The sequence below is a fragment of the Accipiter gentilis genome, chromosome 17 (assembly GCF_929443795.1).
Source record: "Accipiter gentilis chromosome 17, bAccGen1.1, whole genome shotgun sequence".
NCBI classification, from domain to species: Eukaryota; Metazoa; Chordata; class Aves; order Accipitriformes; family Accipitridae; genus Astur; species Astur gentilis.
The window spans coordinates 5,363,671-5,380,945 of record NC_064896.1 but is presented as its reverse complement, the minus strand read 5'-3'; the positions used below and the strand labels follow the sequence as shown (position 1 = coordinate 5,380,945).

At 47.4% G+C, this 17,275-nt stretch overlaps 1 protein-coding gene across 27 annotated transcripts in view; it reads right to left on the bottom strand.

Moving 5' to 3' along the window:
- The window catches only part of EPB41 (erythrocyte membrane protein band 4.1), an 87,877-nt gene that overhangs the window by 46,582 nt on the left and 24,020 nt on the right, over positions 1–17,275 (bottom strand). For 26 of the 27 annotated variants that reach the window (XM_049821160.1, XM_049821176.1, XM_049821158.1 and 23 more), the window contains 2 exons: positions 4,483–4,951; positions 1,900–2,130 (listed from right to left, as the gene is read on the bottom strand). In XM_049821160.1, the coding sequence (XP_049677117.1) occupies positions 1,900–2,130; positions 4,483–4,944 (693 nt within the window). In that variant the 5' untranslated portion in view covers positions 4,945–4,951. Of the gene's footprint in view, positions 1–1,899; positions 2,131–4,482; positions 4,952–17,275 lie in introns of those variants that run through there. The other variant, XM_049821166.1, reaches the window with a different exon arrangement.

Below are 17,275 nucleotides of genomic sequence, written 5' to 3'. Positions count from 1 at the left end.
AAAGACCATCATTTCCATGGCCTTTTCCTCAACCCGATCTGCTGATGAAACCTAGCTTCTCCAGTTTTGCCTTACGCACCGAAAGCTGCTTTGCACACAACTTCTTGCCTCAAGAAATACACTTGAGAATTCCTATCTCCTCTTCTCTCCCGCCCCCCAAATCCTGCAAAAGTGAACTGGCCCTAGGAACAGATACCCTTTTAGTCCAAAAGCATGAAGGAAAACATCCCTGAGGCACAAAACTATGGTAACCAGGAGCAGCTAATTCTATTGAAGTCTCTGCTAAAAGAAAGCATGGTTCCAGTGACGCAAAATAAGCTTTACTAATGCATCACTTGTGCCCACATCTCTCCTTTTAGTCATATTTGCACGGCAACTGATCCAAAAACATAGCCTTGTTTTATTCCAGTCCTTCAGCTGTAAGATCCTCAGTGCATACATTGTGACTCTATAGGTAACATAGTACATGTGTTAGCCTGGATATTTCTTAAGGAATTGGCACTTAAAGACATAGGAATTAAAAACCTTCCATGGCTGTCAATTGGAAAGGATGTCTGAAAGCACTTCTCCTTCTTCTTGAATAAAGGCATTTGTGCTGGTCTTTGCCTACACCTTTGCAATTCCTTCTCAATTAAGTCTTAATTGCCAGAGTAGAATTACACTGGCGTTAAAGCCAAGGGTACTTGTCAAGTCAAGAGGGTCTCACCGACACAGCAACCCCTCCTAATCCTCTCTGCAGTGCTCACCGCAATCCTCTGGACCTACAGAAAGAGACTTCTAATGTCCTGCTCAAGTCAGGACCAACCACACCACCACCAGCTCTCCCACCAACAGCGTCTGTGCAGCCTGCTGGTAGTTGAAGGCGTTGCTGCAGCAAACTCGCACACAAAGCCACAGCAAGCTGCCAGCATTTCGGGGAACAGTTTCCTTTCCAGGGCTGCACACAAAATCCCTAGCAAAGGGGAAGGCGATCAGAGCAGTGATGCTCCGAGCTGATCCCAGGCAATAACAACAGCAACGCTGTTACACAAACGGCCGGTGCTGACCTACTTGCCCAGGATCACCCAAGGTAACTGCTTTCACAAGGAGCCCTGTGCCCACATACCCTCTCATGGCCCATTTAGCCAGCAGGACTGGGGAAAAACAAGCTGATGGAAGTATGCTCGAATGGTAAGTACCGGATTATTAATATTCCGGACAAGTACTTCAATACTGAAATGGGGATTTCTGCTAGCTTTTTATTGCCCTGACAGCAAGACAGCCCTGTGAGAGAATGCACAAAATAAAGCAGAATAAAAGCTCTCAGATGAAGGGGTTTGCAGTGCTGTAAGACAACATAATAATTTTAAATTGTTTACTGCAAATATATTCAACTGCAGGCTAAACACAGCATGTTTTTCTTTACATCCAAGCTCCAGGAGTTATGTTAGCCAGCAGCCTGATAGGCAAAGGTACCTTGGTTGAACAGAAAAGCACAAATCAATTTGACAACCCATTTTATTCAAAGGAAAGGGGCAAAAGATATTTAGACAATCCCAAACTAACACAAAAACCTAAACTCTAGTCTAGGATACAAATGAGAGAGAAGATGAACAGCAAGTGAGATAACTTCTTTTTTTTTTTAAACTTCCCTCCACCTTTACAAAGTAAGAAACCCTGGAAATTGTAGAACAATTAAAAAAAAAAAAAAAGAAACATTCCTAGGCACCCAGAGATTTTTACAACACACCAAATAAGTTGCCACAGCTTACAGCAAGATTGTTCTGCAGTAAGGCCTGTCATGTAATTCACTGGCAGAAAATTAGGCCTCTGTTAAATCGTGTTTGCGGTGATTTTTCAAGGGGAGGAGAAGGGAGAGGGAAAAGAGGCAAAGCAGAAACAAACCCAAAAAGTACTTACATCCACGGAACACTCAAAAATGGCGTCATCCAGCAAGACAACTTTGCAGTACATGTTTCTGTGTCTTTTTACTGCTTTCTGGGCAGTTTTCAAATCCTTCTCTGCTTTGGTCTCCGGAGTCTCCTGTTTTGGCTCTGGCTTGGCGCACTCTTCCTTCGCTTCCCCTCCTTCCTTGCCCCCGAGGTCTCTGCTGTCCGGCTCCTGGTCGTCCCTCCTCTCCTCCTGCGCAGGCTGAAACCCCCACATCGCCCAAGTTGCAATTTAGATGTGTCAAGCAAAAAAAAAAATCACATGAAACAAGCATTGCATAGGTGCACTACAGAGCTGGGATCTCACCCCAGAATTAGTTGTCTGACTTAAATGTGTAACCCGGGACCTGGAGCAGCAGCTTGGGTGAGCACGGTAATGATATTAATTTTTAAAGCCCTTCAAGTCATTCTCAAGTCTTCATTTAATAAAGGATGCAATAAAAAAGGAAAAAGCGTTGATTAGAGAAATCAGGGCAGATGACATCATGCAAATCTTCATAGTCTTAATGACAACACCTTTTGAACTAGTAAAGTTTTCCCCTCCTAGGCAAGACACCCAGTGCACCCACTGCACGTGCCCCCATGTTTCCACTGCTGTCCTGGACGATGGGCTTTGCTGCAGTACACCGGCCCCCAGTATGGCAGCAGTGGCATTAAAAGGGGGGGGTCAGTGCTGAGATTTCACAGCCATCGGAGCTGATCAAGCAGCTCTCTGCCACCAAAAAGGGAAGGCAGCCTTCATACCACTCTCTCTTTGCCTACTGAAGCACTTTGCAAGCCAGTTTAATTCACTAAAATAGCAGAAAGAGATGGAGTTCGGGAACAGGAGGAGGAAGGAAGCTGGGTTGTTGTTTTTTTTCCACTGCCATTTCAGCAGGTTAAACAAGTTCACGGCAGGCTCTGACAAGTGCTGGAAGTGGCTCGATGCAGCAGGAACACGCAGCCGCGGCAGAGGAAGAGTAAACCCTGTCTTTTCAGCCCATCGCATCTCATGAAATCACACCCAGGCACAACTGCACGGAGGTATTTAAAAACTAAATAATGTCCACAAGCTGCTGACTTCTGTTCCAGCAGGGCCGGGACAATCAGGAGCAGGGAATCAGTCAAAGCTCGTAATGCCCGTTGGTCAGCATTTATCAAACAGGCAGCACCTCGCAAATGCTTTCACAGCAGAAATATCTGCCGAGTGTCACAGTTCAAAAAGCCACTGACGTTGATCTAAAATAAGAACTAGAAAAAAAAAAAAAGCACAAATGCTTCATCTGAAACAAACAGCCCATGGTGAAGGAAGGCTGTGGGTGCACATGCGCTCAGAAGCAGCAAATCAAAGTTAAATAGAGAAAGAAATCATGCATTTCCTCTTCAAGACACAATTTCGGGGCTGAAATTGCATGAAAATTTCCACCTCCTCCCCATTCTGCTAATCTCAACACTCAGAGGTATAAAACACGAGCAGAGATCATCCCATAGTTTTCACAGACTCAGAAATTTGGGAAAAGAAAGAAAAAGGTGTTACCTACTACCTTCTCTACAACTTCATAATTTTAAGGAGGTGGATTTACAATACTGCTTACAGCTGGCCACGCTCTAACTCATAAAGTATTGCTCCAAAAGTCAGAGTTTGCAGATATGTAACACCTCTCTAGAGCCCACTCAAAATTTAAGGCAGTGGGGTAAGTAATCCAGATTTTACCACAAATGTGCTATGACTCCAGCAATACACATAGGTTGGTTGGGTTGTAAGAAATCGCCATCTCGGGACAAGGGGCACCCACCTTTGTCTAACTCCGCACTAGTTAACAGCAGAGCTGCAATTACCCAAGGAGTAAGAGAGGACATCCAATACCCCCAAATCAATAACCAGCTGCAGCTTTGTGAATGTCTCCCTGTGGGTGTGTCTGCCTCAGTTTCTAACATGCTTTAAAAACTTTAAATTTTGCATGAAAAAGGACCCTGGCTGTAAAGAGTAGACATCAGACAGCTACGAGGAGCCGGGCTCAGCCCACGTGCTGTGCCGAAATCCCCGTCTACATGATGCATAAGCAGAAAGTATTTGTATTTGGCAGGCTCAGCACCAGCCTGGACTGAACAAACGACCAAGTCCTGAAACGCCACACTTGCGCTCCTCAAAGTTCAAGAAATCCTTTCCCAAATCCACATCCTCATGCAATCTCCACCTCACACCACTGGCCTGCCTTCATTCTGCACACACCAAGGACATCCCGATGAGCAACTGCTCTGTCACGAATTATGAATCTGAACCCTAGTTCTGATGTGACTTCCCAAACCTCAGCAGAGTAAAGAGTCAGCACAGGGCTGTGAAGCGTGAGCACAATTTCAGGAGCAGGTACTTTGCAGCACAGTCTGATACAGGAATGCAAGAGTTGGAAGTATGCAATGCAACACAGGGAGCTGACAAGAGGCTTTTTAGCATCCCATGAGTTTTTCTGATCAAGCTTACTATCCTAGGATATGAAGGTTTTTATAGTTTTGGCTAAAAGGACACATTTTCAAGAACAGAAGGGAGCACGTCACACACAGCAGGGTATTTTACCTGTGTTTCTGCACTGCTTAAGGAATGGAGATCTAGTGATGGATCAGTTTTGAGCTCAGGCTCAGGAGCTGCAATTGGGGCTTTCACCAGGATGTCTTCATCAGGGCTGGCTCCTAAACCCCGGTCTTTCTGGTCACCTCCCGCCTCTTTAGGAGCATCAGTGTCTTTGTCCTCTTCGGACACCTGAGACTTGGGCCTCCTGAGAAAGGATGAGAACAGGCGGGAGAGACCCCGGCCCTCAGACGTGCGGCGCTCCTTCTTGCTTTGCTCCTCGTGTGTGGGTGTATCGCCGTTGGAGGCCTTCTGCTTCTGTCCTGCTGCAGGCTGTCCCTCCGACGTCTGCTGAGCCCCTTCCTCTAGGGAAGCCTCTTGCTTTTGTGTTTCAGCAGCTCCTTCCTCCTCCTTGGCTTGCTGCTGCTCTGAATTGTCGGCGTCCGCCCCTAGACTCTTCTCTGTTGTCATGATGATGCTGTAAGAGAGGTGCAAAAGGTCTCAAACAAGAGTTTTCCAATATTTGTTTGCATTAAGCTATTCAAATCAAGCCACAAGAACAGACACGCCACGCTCGCCAGTCACACCATCCTGGTCCTGCTGACTCCAGCCTACAAATTCATTAAGAGCAATTTGCTAAGGTTTGCTTTGACAGAAACATCTCTATCAACATTTACCCATGCATCTCCCACCATTTGGATGACACTGACTCCAATCTGCTAAATGCTCTGGCACCAGGTCTACAGCCTGACAAGAGCAAATGATTAAAAAACGCAAACAAGATTAGGGAAAGGGGAGGAGGTGGCAGAAGGTCTTGTTTCACAGGGCTGTCCTGAGGTCCTCTCTTCCACCAAATCCCTGTTCCCCTCTGGCAGCACTGGCTGTGGGAGCAGAGCAGTTGAGAATTGTAGAATCATTTAGGTTGGAAAAGACCTTTAAGATCATCAAGTCCAACCATATGAGGACACGCACATGACCAGGCAACCTTCCTGCTACCACGCCATGCCAAAACCCCAGACGGCCTGCAATGGCTTGCAGCGTTACAGCATCCTTCACCACCACGGCGAGTGGAGGGAGAAATCCGCTGCTTGAGAGTCAAAAATTACATGGCCATAACAAATTTTAACAGCTGCTCACTTCTAACTGTCCTTGAAAGAGGCCACAGATTCTCACCATGAATGAAAAAGGGGGATATTTAAACATGATGAACCACACTGATGCTCTGTTCTGGATGGGACTCATCAGTGTTGATCAACTACATTGACCTGCCCAAGACAGGTACAGTGAAAGAGAGCAGGCTTCAGAATTCATGAGATCTTTGCACTGCACATTGAAGAAATGTAAAATGAAAAGGCTTCCAAACAGTCCCCATAATGGAGAGCAGATTTCTTCAGAGCCTGTGCTATTAAGCTGATGCAATGTTTATTTCAACTTTAGCCTGGGCTGTTGACACAAAAAGATGGAAATCACATGAGAAGAATATCTATTTAAGGTATAAAGAGGACCCAAAATAATCATGCTTTAGAGAGGATAGAACTAATCTTTGCGCGTTGCATCACATGCATCTGCAGCAATAAATTGCCACTGCTTACACAGACCAAATAGCATATAATCCAATATGCCTTTCAATCCCCCCAGCCCAAGCCTCAGCATACAAACATTTGCTCAAAATACATACTTAAAATTAAGAAACATTTCAAGATGTCCCCTCCTACATATTATTGCATTCAACAATTTTAATTTAACTCATCCTGATTGCCAAAATAACCAGAGTGCTTGAAAGAGAAAGCCCTCCTAGCTTTCCAAACTACTCTTCCCCTGTATTTAATGCAAAAGCTTGTAATTCTTAAAGCTGTGGTTAAAAACAAAGCAGCATTAGAGACCTTCAATGAATGTGTTTCTCCAGCAATGCAATTTTCCTGAGTTTACAAGGTTTGTTTTGTTTTCGGTTTTGGTTTGGGCAAGGGGGAGCGTTGCAAGAAGGGCTTTTGGAAAAGCGGGCATGGTAACCCACAGGGTCTGTGCTCCCGTTGGAGTGATTCAGAGCGGTATCACATTTGGGACAGGCTCTCTGAATTGTTTGAAACCTCTTCGCTTGGATGAGCTCCACCAGCCAGCTTTGGGATGAGCTGCAGGGCCCGTTTTAGCTTGGTCTCCTGCAGAAGCCAGCTTTACAGCCTCATGTCCTACACACCATCTCCCCTCAGTGTGCTGCGCTGGGTTTCTCCAAACCCAATGGAGAGGTGGAGGCCACTAAACCAGCAGCTTTCTACCTGCACTGAGAAAACAGGCATCCAAGCAGACAGCCTGCACGGGCATCTGAGGGCACCTGATGCACCAGGGATATTGCAAGGCAAAGATGCTGCCAAAATCCAGACGTGGCAAGGCTCCAAGCTAGATGGAGACGCAGATGTGTGGAAAACCACACTGCATCAGTTCTCCTCCTCCAGCATTTCGCATGGGAGAAGACAGGACAGCTTGGCATAGCCCACAAGGCAACAAGAGCACCCAAGGGTAATTCTCCAAAACACTGTTGAGTTGGGCATTATGTCACCTCATTTCCCCAGAAGTCTTGCAGGAGTTTGTTTTTGCAAGATTATCACAGAACAGGCTCCATGAGAAAGCTGTAAAATCCAAGTCAAATGAAAGGCTACAGTGGATTCATGCAGCACCCAGCTGGCTCCCACAACCACCCTAGAGGAGGGGGCAGCTTCACACCTGCTGCTCGTTTTGGGGGGAAAGCAAAAAAAATCCACAATGCTGGATTTCCTTCTCCCCTAAATGAGTAACATCTGCAGTTCGGTTCAGGAGAGGTTTTGAAGGGGCTGCGCACTCACCGGGGGGGGCACAGGGCTGCAGTTGGTTTGCAGATGGCAGCATGTGGGTGACCTGCCCCTGCAACTTATTGCTGTTTCTCTTCTTCCCACGATCCCTTGCTAGGGATGCTGCTGGCCCCGTTAGCAACACACAGCTCTGTCTGCAGAGTCACCCCAGCTACCATGCAGCCAACACATGCTCTCAACAGCTCTCCAAAAATTCCTGGAGATGCTGCAAGGTGGTGCAGGGGCAACAAGCTACATTCAGCCAAACATAAAACACCCCAAGCCTGTGATGCAGGACAGGCTTGCCATGACCAAATCCCGGGGTGAAGCTCCTGAAGCCCTGACATGCATAGAGTGGGATGGACGTGTTGCAAGACTATCCCACCATGAACACAGGAAAATAGCAAGCTCCATTCTGCACCAGCTGCCAAAGCAGTCTGCTTTGTAGTTGCTTCCTACTGTGTTTGTTTTGAATAAATACATTTGTAAGCATCATTATCAAAACACACATTGGATGCATGTTGCTCTCCTAAAAATAAAAAGGCAAAACCAAAGCTCTTACAATCCCAACTGCAGGGAGGGCACAGCTGAAAAGCAGCTCTTATCAGCCGTGGTAAACAAGAGGGACAGTCCACAAACAAACATTTCCTCTGGACGTAGTTTTCTCTCTTTAAATACCAACATTTCTGGAACAAGAAATGTTTACTTGTTTGGATTTCAAAGCTGCAGTCATGGACCCTTCCCAGTGTGGGAAGGTGGATCTTGCTGGCAATGAGCAAATGTCTCCACGTCTTTCCTCCATCCCCCGGGAACAACCTTGCAGCTCAGCCAGACCCCCTCGGCAGGGCTGGCGATGTGGAGATGGGCACGTACAAGCCCATCCCTTCCCAATAAACATTTTATAGCAGCAGCCAGCACCAATAACTCACTGGGTGCAGGCGAACATCTTGCTGCAAGACCCAAGTGTGTTTCTCTGATGTGTGGGCTCATGGGTGGTTCCCTCCCTTTTAAGTTTTACGTTCAGAAATGGTTTTGAACCATTGAACTAAGCTCTTGACCGAAAGCAAAGAGATCTGGGAGCAACATAACCAAGAGGCTGTATTATTTTAAAAAAGCACCTTTACTGCACAAAGATGTTTGCTAAGTAGCATTTTGTTTCCAACCCAGCCCACACCAGAGCCAACATGAAGAGTGAGGTTCCTGCTCTGCTGCTTTTCAACCCATTATTTGGAGAAAGCACTGCCCACAGCCAAACCACAAGCAGGTTTTTATTTAAATTAAATTTTCTTCCATTGCTATTCCACAAGGCAATCCTGCAGAACCTGCAGATGCCTCGGGAGCTCCATGGATGCTGGAAGAGGATGCTCTGCTCTTGTAGGAGCACCCAAGCAGTGCTGCTCTCCTCCTGCCCTGAGCTACCATGCTTGTAAATGCTGGGTTTGGGTTTTTTTGGTAGAGGATGAGGGTTTGATGCCAGACAGCCTGTAAAAGGCAGGCTCTTCACAAGTCTAGTGTAGAGAAGGCGTTTAATGCCACAGAAATAAGCAAATCACAGCAAAACTTAGATATGATCCCACATAGAGATTTAAGAGCAAAAATCTAATCAGAAAATAGTTCAAATATGTGTTTATATTTAAGCATTTTTAAGTTCAAGAACGTGCTACTCCAGACAAGAAGACTTTAGCAACAGGAAGCAATTTGAAAAAAAGGTAATTAAACACACCCAGAGCAGGCTGTGGGGAGAAGACAAATAGGCTTCTCCCTGCCAAGGAGACCCACACCACAGGTTGACCTCCCCACTGACAGCATCCCCCTTCACTTGCACCACATCAGCCCCCAGAAGAGGACCTGGACCTCCTGGTGTCCCACAGCACCACATCAGTGCTTCGGTGATGAGGAGCAAGCCCCGCACATCTCTTCTTAAAAGGCATCAGCAACTCTGAACACCAAACGTCAAAGCAAACCGCTACACAGGCACCTTATGAACCTGCCGTCCCTTGAACAGCAGACCCTCCAGCCACCCAAATATCCCAAGACCCCCAGCCTCAGCGCTCACCCCCGTTTCTGTCCAAGGCCGCACACATCATCTCTGCGGGCTCATTGTCACCTATACACTCACCCTGCTTCTCTCCATCAAAATCCTTTCAACAAAACAGACTTGAGGATTAAAAGGAGTGCAAGGGCCCGTTGCTCATCCTGTTCCTAGCATCCATGGTTTAATTCAACACTACTTAATATCTGGTGAGCAGAGGATAGCAAAACTCGGTTTCAACCACACACCGCTCCATGGGGTCTGCTCTTGCAGACGTCAAAAGACAACCACCCTCCAAGTCAAACCATTCCCCTTTTCCAGCCTGCACACATGCACAGTTATTTATCTAAAATACAGATTTTAGAGTAGCTCAACAGATCCCAACGGCTCCTTGTCAAGAAAGCCTTCAAGCCTGGAGGATGCCAAATTACTCACTCGCTGCGCCTGTGCTCCCGGAAGGTTGTCCTTAAGTGATGGTGCGTTAGTTCTCTGGAAATAACAATGCTGCTCATTTGAGTTGTTTCGTGACAAGTTACAGAGGCTCAAAGAAACACTAATATTTAGATATGCGTCTATCACCATCTCCTACCTGTCAGGGTGCTCCAGTCTCTCTTATTTAGACATACGAATAAGTGTAGTAATAGTAAAATCTAACTTATCCCTGCTTCCAAGGCTGGAAATATGATTTATGGCTCATGCCATAACTGACTTAATTCCCAGTGTTTTAGTCTTTCAGAGAGAAGAAAAAGGGCTGTCCACCGGGAAGGTTCATTTCTCAGAAAAACAAACCATTTCACAGCGATGCCCAATGCCAGGTAATGGTAATCACGCTGCTGGAACAAACTGTCTTGACCTTCCTACCCAAAAATTTGTGGCTTCACCAAATGCTACTGCTACAGCAAGAGCTGGAGACCAAGATAAGAAAGAAAATTCTGCTAAAAATAGGCAAAAAAATCAAATAGTTTCAGCAGCAGTGTGTTTTTTTTAAATGCGTTCCTTCCCATTTCATAATGTGTGTGAAAAGCACACAATTCACCAGGGAAACTATGCAGAACATTGCTCTGAAATAGATAGCACAGGCTGAAAATTCAGTTTTTTCAAGACCTGGTACGTGTGCAACAAACCTGCGTCTGCGGGTGGGAGAGGAGGGAACTGCAACCACCACAAGCAGGACTCATCCCATGCTTGTGTTTAAGTTACGTATCCTACACGTGATTTTTACTACAGTTAAAAAAAACATAGCAGAGCTGTTTGTTTGGGGTTTTTTAAAACAAAATAAGAAATTCAAATGCAATAAAATAAGCCTCTCAATAAGAAATTCAAACTTTAAAATACTATAAAGCACCAGAGCCTTTCAAAATTTATTTAATGTATTTTATTAATGGAATAATTACTGCTGGCATTTTATAACCCCCGTTAGAATTAACATGCATCATCTTTTTTGTGCCGGTACTTTGGGTCCTGAACAAAAGGGATGCTGTCGCTCAGCCAGCAACACTGCCTTACCCAGAGGGTAACAGGAGACTTCAGGAGCTTCGTCGAATGGGGAAAAATAAACCACCCAACACAACACAGATGGCACATTACAACCGCCCGGATTTAATTCTCACCAGACCAGCCCTCGTAATCTACTGTATGTCGGCAGCACCGTGCCCCTCTTTCATCTTCTGCTATCGTACAGCTTTCCTATTTAAATGAGGGCAAAAAATAGTAGCTCACCATCTGCTGAAAGCAAATCATTTATGTCAAATTTAAGACTGGGCTTATAAATGACCTGACTAAATGGAGCAGTAAGTGCATTACAACCGAAGGGAGCCGGGAGCTCCTCCCCTTTATCCTCAGAAATCCTCCTGGATGCTACAGAATTCCTTACGCAGGAATTCATGGGCTTTGCTCATCAGTAAAGCACTGAAATTTAAAAGAAAACATGTATTTGTCACTGGAACCTTGTCTACAGCAATAGGTTTGGAAAGGCTGCCCATGTGGGACCTGTTAAGAAAACTCACTTGAACTTGGAGCGGTTGGACCCAGAATAGAGCCATGGGGAAGGCATGTGCACCAGGCTGCCAGAAAAATAAAGCTGCTCATAGACTATCCCTCCTCATGTTGCAACATAGGAGCAAATCAGTAGTTTGCTAAAAAGACTAAGAAAAACATCAGTTTAATACAAGTGTTGCTTCCTATGCCATAGCGAGCAGCAGAAGCAACTCTTGGGGCTCCCCTCCCCTGCTTCAACAGTGGTCAGAGCAGAAACAACAAGGTTTTGCCTCGAATGCACGGTGCCTGCCAAAGCTTTCCCTCTGCAGAAACAAGTCTCCAAACCACCCGACCACACCAAACCCCCCAAGGAGGAAAGAGCGAGCTCAGCCTCGCAGGCGGCAGTCGCACCAAAACCCTCCTTTGCAGAAGGAGCCCGTATCTGCCCGACCTCCCAGATGAAGGGAGGGACCCCCAGCACCCGTCCCCACCCCACAGGCAGCTCCGGCACCTGCACTTTGCAGATAGCATCCCCAGGGGCTGCTCTGTCCACCAGCCTCCCATGGAGGCAGGGAGCGCGGGCAGCCCGGCACACATGAAATGAGGCAGATGCCAAAATCTGTGCAAATAAAAAGTAGCAGGAACAGTGCAGCCTGCAAGCTCGCAAGAGTGCCACGAGTGAGCGGCACTTCGTCACAGGCGAGCAAAGCCAAGGACATGCAGGCTTCGTCCCAGCAGGTCACCCCATCACAACCCCTCCTGACTTTGCACTGAAGGAATACCGAGAGTGGCAACGACAGCAAAACCGAGACGGTAATGCCAGCGCCGCACGTGACAACAGCTTTCTTCCTCCAGCAGCACACCGCTTTCTAAAGCAACAGTTAAACAGAAATAAGCAATAGATCTCAATCAACTGAATAGGAGGATTTTTTCCATGCATTATTCATAAGGGGTTTTTTTCCCTGCCTGAACACAGATGTGTTTACTCACACTGTGCCTCATTTACACTCAAGGTTTAACATAACAGGGCTCATTTTCCTTCCTTACAGTTTTTCAAGCACAGGGCTAAAGCGCTTTTTGCTTTTGTTGTTTTCCCTTTGGCTGTTTCCAAACCAAAGCTATAATTAGAACCCAAGAGGGACCTGCACACTCCTTTGATAAAGAGCTGCCTGCTAGATAAATACCACCCGTGCACACACACACACACACAGGCACCTGCCAAGTACGTACCGCCGCAGCACCGAGAACCAGAAGGATGTTTGCTACTAAAAGGTCTTAACCGGCTTCACTGCCTGCTGCTGCTCTGCAGGGTGGCAACGGCTCCGGTTCACACGCGCGAGCTGTTCTTCTGCTGTGTGCTGGGGACGTCGCACTTAACCGCTTTATTTGTAGTTATACGGCTGCAATACAATTTGCATTCATCCAAGTGCCTCAAATACATCTGCCACTCCCTGGTACAACGCCCAAAATTCATTAAAAATAACCTATCACGCCAGTTATTTTTACATTATTAGCTGCACCAAAATGCACAACATTTAAACTATCTAAGGGAACCACTTACAAGAAGGGTTGGCACGGCCCAAATCATGCTAGGCTTGCCCTCTGCCAAGCCCAGGTAAAAGCTAGCTGAAAGCATCCCCAAGCTGGGCTTATTACTTCAAGATTGCCACTGCCTATGAAGGATATTTAAACAAGTTAGCAGCTACACTACCCTAAGTGGATTTCAAGACCTTTTCTCCGGTAAATCAGCTATTGCTGCTCCTCCTCCTGACACCAACACTCCAAAAATATTCAGTGCAAAGGAGACTCATTCTCCCTGGCAAGAGACTACAGTGAGGGATACCCCCAGGACACACTGTCTAAACCAGGGCTACAAGGGTCTGCCCAGAGGCAGCAGCAATGTAGTTTTGTTGCCATTTTAATGAGTTGGTACCAGCCACCAGGCTGAGTTTATTTACATGGTTTGCTCTAGTGTGCTCACTGCAACCATCGAGCAACATGCAGTGAAGATGGGGGCTGCAAGGGGACACCTACATTTAAAGTAATTATCAGCAAGCCCTGAACATCACACTTTTAAAGTTTAATGACCCCCACCTAGGAGTGCTGGAAGGCACTGGCCAGCTGTGAAATATCCTACTAAACTCCTTAATTCTTGGTTTCCTCAACAGGATGGCCAAGCCCCAGTCACTTACACCTGTAGAGCAACACAGGGGAAGGAGAAGCTGGAGACCTCGTCACCATCCACCAGCCCAGAACGAGCCAGCCCCACCATGGCCATGGCCGCTGGCTCTGGAGACACAACTGCAACGACTGGACGGGGTCACAACTGGGACAACTGCAAAAAGCTTTGACAAGCCCAGGAGGAATGAGTCAGCTAGCAGGGAGGTTTGTAAAGCCCAGTTTCACTGGGTGGGTACATACCACTGCAGGTATCATACTCAAACAGCCTGCATTGCTTCCGAGCAAAGGGAAGGCTTTGTTTCAGGAAGCTGCCACCCTTCAGTGTTTTCCCTTTTCTGAAGTCTCCTCTTCTCCTTCCAGGGCTCAGCATCACACACAGCAACACCAGGACAGGGACCAAGGAGAAATCTGTTCCCACCACAAACCTCCAGCTGTATACTCCCAGTACCACAGAAAGAACCCAACCTTTAACCGTTGGAACTCACATGACCATGCAGCTTTGCTTTAGAAACCACCAAGAGCTAATTAAAATCCCCCAACCAAACCAGAAGAGCCTGCAGAAGCACAAGCCCTCTCCAAGCTGGCTGCAGCTCCCCAAGGCACATAGCAACGGTGAATGCAAACTGGGATGCAGACCCCCAGCCAGATGCTGACCTTGCCTCAAGACTAGGAACAGCAAAGCATCTTCTGTTGGCACTGTGCACAGAAGGGAGGTGGGGAGACACCTGCTCCAGAAAGCTCCCCCCCCCCTTTTTTTTTTTTTTTTAAAATAGTGCAGGTGATGAGTTAATTCAAACTCTGTGTACCGTTCCAAGAAAAGCATCCCATGGGCATGATCCCACTGCGCATCTCTGGGCTCCTGCCTGGGCCCAAGGATAGCAGGCAAACACCCAGCGCCATTTAAAGCCTAGGTGCAACTGTGTTCTCAACCAGACCTGGCCCACAGGTAATCAACAGGCAGGCCTGCAAACCAGTCATTCAGATGTTTTCTCAAATACCTGCATCCAAGAGTCAGATGCTGTTTGTAAAGCCTCAGGGTATTTGCTTGGGACAAACTCAAGTGCCACCAGGGCCCCAGAAGGACGTTGCCCCAACGAATGGAGGACCATCACGCATGCATTTTATGTCCCAGGCATGCGCTTGGGACACTTAACCTCCACAAGGATGGCTTTCTTCCCACCTTTCCTGCTCATGATGCTCAGTGACCCCAAAGTCACCCTTCCTGCTAGGTGGCTTCACAAGCTGGAGGGCAAAGGAGAAGATGGTTCCTGGAAAATCACAGCAGGCATTGCAACACCTCCCGCACGGAGGGTGTTCCCCCAGGAGCCCTTCAGGGATCCTGCGCCCACACGGCATGCGACACCCGCCTGGAGTCAAATAAGCAATGGGAGATCATAGTGTCAGGATTAGTGAGACATCCTCATTGGTAGTCCCCACCCCATGACAAAGTAGTTCTCCTCTTAGCAAGGCTAGGGAGAAGCCCACATTGAGCACAGTTTCCTAATAGTTCCATTGCACAACGTTCACTGTCCCAAATTTGGCACAACACTGCCCGTTTCATGCATGCAAAAGCACCTCACAGATGCCTGAAGGTCCTGCCCTGTGTCCAGCACCTCATACACAAATCTCACTTCTGCTTCTATGCAACAAGATCCCACACCACCATCCCAACAGCCAAGAGCTGGTGACAGGTCCAGAGACGGTGGGGAGACACCGGGACACCAACCCACCATGGGGTGACATGACTGTGACCTTCCCGAGGCTGCATCCCAGCACAGCTGGCAGGGGATGAAAATCCTCCCATCCCCACCAGGAACAGAAACCAAATGGGAGGGAGTGCAAAGCAGCAATTAAATTTCTTCTGCGCTCAGCAGTCAATTACGCACAAATTACAGAGCAGCTCAGTCCTGTCACCCTCCCCAGAGTTGCTCCTTTCTGTACCCGATGTGGCTGCAGCAGAACCACCCTACCCAAGACTTGGCCTCCCAGCCATTTCCACCAGTCAGTCTGTTTGTTTTTTCCACCCAGCAGTGAAATCAGGCAGCTTTAGTTTTTAATCCCCTTAATTAGGGGTGTGCAGCAGTCTTCATTCCTTAATTACATCTATTGACACATCTGATGCAACACATTTACAAACAACCATTTTCACTGGAGATGGCTTTGAATTAAAATTGCCATCTTTCCCACACTGGCTGTGCTGTGTCACCAATGGGGAGAAGACACAACCCGGCTTTCCAGATGCTTTAACAAGACACACTCGCACATAGCTTGGAAATGCGATTTTCATTAAATAAGCACCTGTTTCTTTGGCAGGATTTAAGCACGAGGTGACTACAGCGCTGAGAAAACGCTGGCAGTCTGCTTGAAGCAGCAGAGGGGGAGCGCAGCTATTAAAAGTTTGCAGCAAAAAAGTTACCATTTCAGGCAATACTCTCAATATTGACCCACGGGATAGAGGGACAATATTTCAATGCCTAATCCGGTTATTTTGGTATATCACCTTTCGGTGTAACTCGGCTAAAGGCGGACAACGGCGCATTTCATTTCAGTTGCTCAGCTGTCAGGAATCCCTTTGATCCTCTGGGAGAGCAAATACCCAGTGAGCACTTTATTACCACCACTTCTGCTGCCGAACCAAAATAATTACGCTGACACCTTCTGCCTGCCCACGGAGCCATTATCGCGTTATTCCACGGGGTGTCTGTGTTCACTCTTGCTTTGAATTACTACACCGGACTCCCATCCTAATGCACTAATAGCTCACTAGGATGCGGCAGCTGAGCTCCAGCATGCAGCCTGTCCTATCAGCAATAGGAAACAGTAAGCAGGATATTAAATATCGTCTTGGGGGGAAGGGAGAGCACCGATTTAAAAAATGGGAAGGAAGATAACGTGGCATTGCAAGTTTTTTTCCACTACGGGAGACCCAGGTGAGCATCCTCACTGGTCCCCGCAGCACCCTCCACTCAGCTCCTGCATCAACCCTCCTGCTCACCATCACTGCAATCATTTGCATGGAGGAAGTGTGCACAAATGTTGCTTTCTTCAGACTACAGAAAGAAAAAGGAAGCTGCATTCACCCTCAATACCTGCAGGGAGGGGGTCAGAAACACACTCTGCGCCCACATCACAGGGGCTGTTCGCTTGTATTTTCAGTTGCTGCCTTCCTTTCTGCACTCGATCGGTTGGTATGGGAAGGGGTTTTTGTAGGTTTTGATTTCACTGAACAAACACTAGCACTGCCATGTTTGAACAGTTCTCAAGAGGTATTTTTTACTTCTTCAACTCCCACCTTTGCCATCCAGCACCCTAAGAGGACAGGATGAGTGCCGAGTCTCATACTGGTGCTCCTGGACAGCCCTTGTATTTCTGAGTAACACACCAGAGCACCTTCCTCTCCAGCCACGCTTAATTCTGCTGATCTAAACATCGCTCCACCCAGGAGTCCGTACGCTGCTCGATAGACACGATGCACTAGAAGGATTTCTCCCACCCTCCTGTCCGGCTGCCTTAGACCTGCTCTCCCCATCACCCCGCCATCGATGCCCTCCTACCTTCTCCCCACTCCCGGGGGCTGCCCGGGTCCCCCCTTCCCCAGCCTACTCGCACCTTTCCCCCCACAGCCCCTTCTAACTTCTCCCCTTCGTTCTGCATTAAACACCGCACCGGGAGAAGCTTAACGTCCCCGAAGGCATTAAAGAGAGCCTGGGTGTAAAGACAGGCGGGCAAACCACAGGCGTGCACGCTGGGGAAACCAGGGCATCGCTTTGAAGTTGTAAACCAGCTTTCT